General features: G+C 60.7%; 1 protein-coding gene across 1 annotated transcript in view; it reads right to left on the bottom strand.

Moving 5' to 3' along the window:
• The window catches only part of COMMD7 (COMM domain containing 7), a gene marked incomplete at its 5' end in the record, with an annotated part of 5132 nt that extends 789 nt beyond the window's left edge, over window positions 1-4343 (bottom strand). Inside the window, 8 exons of the mRNA XM_026041974.1 lie at window positions 230-278; window positions 671-720; window positions 855-945; window positions 1510-1547; window positions 1625-1681; window positions 3130-3232; window positions 3325-3378; window positions 4320-4343. Of these exons, the coding sequence (XP_025897759.1) occupies window positions 230-278; window positions 671-720; window positions 855-945; window positions 1510-1547; window positions 1625-1681; window positions 3130-3232; window positions 3325-3378; window positions 4320-4343 (466 nt within the window). The remainder of the gene's footprint in view (window positions 1-229; window positions 279-670; window positions 721-854; window positions 946-1509; window positions 1548-1624; window positions 1682-3129; window positions 3233-3324; window positions 3379-4319) is intronic.

The following is a 4343-nucleotide window of genomic DNA, read 5'->3' as shown; positions in this document are numbered from 1 at the left end:
CGGGCGGAGGCCAAGGTGGGTGCAGAGGCTGCCCCGGGACCCACACCCCAGTGACTGCAGCAGGGGGGCCGGGCGGAGGAGCACCCAGCACGGCGGGCGCTGCAGCGCTGCTCTCTTGCACTGAGCCCGGCTGGGTCGGTGCCCGCCGAGCAGCGGCAGTGCCGCCCTCCTGGGGGTGCAACTCGCCTTCCACGCAGCCAAATATTCTCTACTGGAGCAGGTAACTTACCCATGTATACGTTTTCCATTTGGCCTCCTTTTTTGATCACCAGCTTCAGCTTGTGTGGGAGAAAAAGCAGAGGTGTTTAAATGAAGGCGGGCCCGTGTTCCATGCATGATGGAAGAGGTTCTGCCGGGAGCTCCCGGCAGCGCGGGCTGCCGGAGGGACACCCGGCTGGACTGGGAGGCTTGTGGGGAGATATCCCTGCAGGAACAGATTCCCGGGGCATCGGGAGGCTCTCGGGAAACGGTGCCCTCCCTCCACCCCTGGCCAGCCGGAGCCGAGCGGCCGTGGGGAGCGGGCGGCGCTGCTGGACATGCACGCGAGCTGCACCGGGCAGCAGCGGCCAGGCGCGGGCACGGGGCGGGCACAGGCGCCCTGCACAGCCCTGCTTCGCTTGCCCTTAGCCGGGCTGCAGCCCGAGCCGTGGTGCAGATCCTGCAGATTTACCTGCAGGAAGATACTTCCCACTTTCTCCAGTTCACTGCTGCCGGCRGTCACTGCGAATCAGAAGGGGGGCAGTCTGTTACCCAAAGGGGGAAATAAGCAGTTCTTTGGCCAAGAACTGCTGCTGCAGTTTAGCCCCTGCATGTGCAGCCTTCCCCCTGTTCCGCTGGTGTTTTAGCTCTGTTACCTCCAAACTTCCACTCCATATCTACCAGCTGGTTAATCATCAGCGTCTGACCAACAGCCAGCCGGGTCAGAGCAGGGGAATTCAGCTTCCACTGCAGGAGCAAAAGACACATGAACAAGCCCTTCAGAACGGCCCTGACTCGTGTCACTTGTGGCTTCAGCACAAACCTGGAGCTGCTCTGAGCCGTGGCAGGAGCCCCAGCCCGATGGGTGCAAAGGGACGAGCTAATGCAGGCGGGAGGGCTCGCGAAGGTGTTTGGGTCCTGCTAGGATCCATCCGCCTGGCACTACTGCAAATTGTTTGGGTTTGTTGGTTTGCTTGTTTTGCCACTTGTTCAGTGTACCACTATCTGCACAAAAAGTCGGGTGTTTGTGCAMGTGGGCTCAAAGCGCGAGAAGGAGAAGGGCAATCCCGTGGAAGCTCCAGGGAGCTGAGGGCCAGGACAGACGTGCAGCACAGGCCACGCCAGGCCAGCAATGCCATTAGGCCACGTGTTTCTACCTCTTGCTCTAGGATCTGCYGTTCAGGCTCCTGAGCTGGTTTTGACTCAATTGCCCAAAGTGCTGGTACACCCATTATCACATTGGGGTTTTACAAGTTCCCGCTCCAAGCCTATTATTTTGTTAATTTAGAAAGAATCAAAAAATATTAATACCTGTTCTGCAAAATAACTGGCTTTCTCTTCACTGAGTCCTGTGGGAGAAACCAGATGAGATTACTATATGATAAATATTAGACAGGTTTTATTGAGCGAAAGTCAGGTGACCTACCTAGAGCAATAAAATCCGCCCGGACTTGCTCAGAAGACAGATTCCTCTTCAGGGCACCTGAGTAAACAACGCAAAGGAAAAAAAAATCAGTTTTTATCGAGTCAAAACAGCCTTTATGGGGTCAAATAAATGTAGGGATGGAGAGCAATAGAAAAGCGCTGCTCCTGGGCTGTGTTTTGAAACAAACCGCAGGTTGCCAAAACACGGTTGCATCTGCTGCGGTCTCTGCAGATGCCTTTGCTTTAAGAGTCAGTCCCGGGTTTAAAAGCCACGGAAAGGGAGCTTTCCGTGCAGGTATCCATGGAAACGGCGGCAGCAGCCGTGTTTTGAAGTTGCTGCTCCTTCTCCTGGAGAAGCTCTGCTTGTTAAAGGGAGGCTGCTGAGGCTGCCGGGCTCCTAATTCGCCCTCCCTGCTGCGCTTGGGACGCGGGTGTGAACACGTGCGTGCAGCACGTCCCCCGCGCGCCCGCCTGCTTTGTTCTGAGCCGCAGCACAAAGCGGGGCTTTACGAGGATCCCCTTGCCAAGGGCAGGAGCAGCACCCTCGTTAATGCAAGGGGATGGCGGCCCCCATTCGCGGGGGGCTCGCGGGGACGGYGTCCACTGCAACGTGCTCCCGTGGGAACGCAGCAGGGCCGGAGCTGCTGCCCGTGAGCAGCCGCGGGAGCCACGGTCAAGGTACCCACTGCAGGAAGGGAGAAAATGTCCCGTACAGATTAATGCCTAAAAACACTTGTAGCAAAGGAAATTATCCAGGGCTCCTCCTGGACAGAGGGAATGGTCCAAAGCAGTAGGATGAGTTTAGATCTGAAAAAAAGTCRTGCACGGCTGTGAGGAGAGCTATGGGCAAGCGAGGCCTGGGGGACCCAGGTAAGAAGRTTCTCAGCACAGGGGGAGCAAGGGGATGACCTGAGCGGAGGTGCGCTGGTCTGGCAGCCAGACCAGCATCACAACCCGACCCAGCGCTGCAGCCAGGCCAGGGTGTTCAGGGGCACCTCCGCACTATTTATGTGTGAGAACCCCCTGGACACGAGTGGTTTTCTAGGACACGTGTTTCATTTACGTGACCTGCAACCGGTGCTTTGCAGCCTGCTTCAGCGCGCTGCAAGCACTGACCGCTGCCGCGGGCAGCACGTTGTCCTCCTGCGAGCTACCGCGCTAATAGTCAGGAAGTTTGAACTGSTGCAACAAGCATGTGGATTTATAGGCTGGATCAAGCTCACTGCAGCGACACTAGGTTGTATGGGCATTTCATGAATAATGAGTTTAAGTGAGTTCAGTTAAACCTGGGTGCAGGTTCTGTCAAAGTCAAAGCCTGACTCAGTTAGCGGGATGCTTTAACAGGAAGGCGGTCAGGGGWTTATCAATAATTCATTTTGGATTCTTGGACGCTAAATCCTTGCTGGGCTCCCGCTGCGCAGAGTGAGCGCCCCGCGGCGCTGGGCACGCGAGGACAGGGGCCGCGCTGGGCACGGGTCGGGCAGCACGGCCGCGCACGGCCCTTACCGCTGGGCACCAGGAGGACGCTCTTGACGATGCTCTTCAGGGCGCCCAGGCTGATCTTGTTCGTGCTRGCGAAGTCCGAGAGTTGGGCCAGGAACCTCTCCACCTGCTCGGGACAGAGCGCCGCAGCGTGGCCTGTGCCCACCGTGCCCGCCGGGCGCCGCGGAGCGGCACCGGGTCCCGTGTGCGCGGCCTCACCTCCTTGGGCTCCGTGAGGAAGCGGAAGAGCACGTCGGTCAGGGCGCAGAATTGCTGCGGGGACACAGGACAAGGTGTTAGAGCGGGCACCCGCGGGCACCRTCCCCCGTGCCCGCTAGGCGCGCGGCGCTGCTGCCAGTCCTGCCAGAGCCGGGATGGACGTGGATGATGTTTTGGTGAGCGCAGCAGGCAGCACAGGCTGTGCTGTGTGGGGCCATGCCAGGCTGTGCCATGCCATGCCACACTGTGCCATGCAACATTGTGCTGGGCTGGGCTGCAATGTGACATGCTGCACCATGCCAAGCTGCACCATGCCGTGCTGGGCTGCACTGCACTCTGCCACACCATGCCATACTGTGCTGCACCATGCCATGCTGTGCCAGGCTGCGCTGCGCCATGCTGTGCCAGGCTGCACCGTGCTGGGCTGCACTGCACTGTCCCACACCGTGACATGCCATGCGGTGCTGCACCATGCCATGCTGTGCCAGGCTGCACCGCATTGTGCTGGGCTGCACCACGCCGTGCTGCACCATGCCAGGCCATGCTGAGGTGCACCGTGCCAGGCCATGCTGGGCTGCGCCACGCTGTGCCATGCTGTGCTGTGCCATGTTGCACTGTGCCAGGCCCTGCCGTGCTGGGCTGCACTGCGCCAGGGCATGCCAGCCTGCACCGTGCCATGCTGCACCGTGCCAYGCTGCACCATGYCAGGCCATGCTGGGCTGGGCTGCACTGTGCCATGCTGCACTGTGCCAAGCTGGCTCCACGCACGGCGGCGCAGCACAACCCCTTTGGGGGCCCAGGCGGGAGGCAGCGCCTCCTGTGCCGGCGCAGGACGGGAGCCGGGCGCTGCGCGAGCCCGGGCACCGTGGTCACCGCAGCAGGGCCGCCGGCGCCGCCATTTCGGGCCTGGCACCGCGCGGCCGCTCGCCCTCCCTCCCTCCGTCCGTCCCTCCSTCCGTCCGTCCCTCCCTCGCCCGGTGGTCCCGCCGCCCCACCTGCGCGCCCAGCTGGTTGAGGGT

Source organism: Nothoprocta perdicaria, unplaced genomic scaffold, assembly GCF_003342845.1.
Source record: "Nothoprocta perdicaria isolate Ctin4 unplaced genomic scaffold, notPer1 scaffold_3, whole genome shotgun sequence".
Lineage (NCBI taxonomy): Eukaryota > Metazoa > Chordata > Aves > Tinamiformes > Tinamidae > Nothoprocta > Nothoprocta perdicaria.
This window is presented reverse-complemented; position numbering and strand designations above follow the sequence as displayed.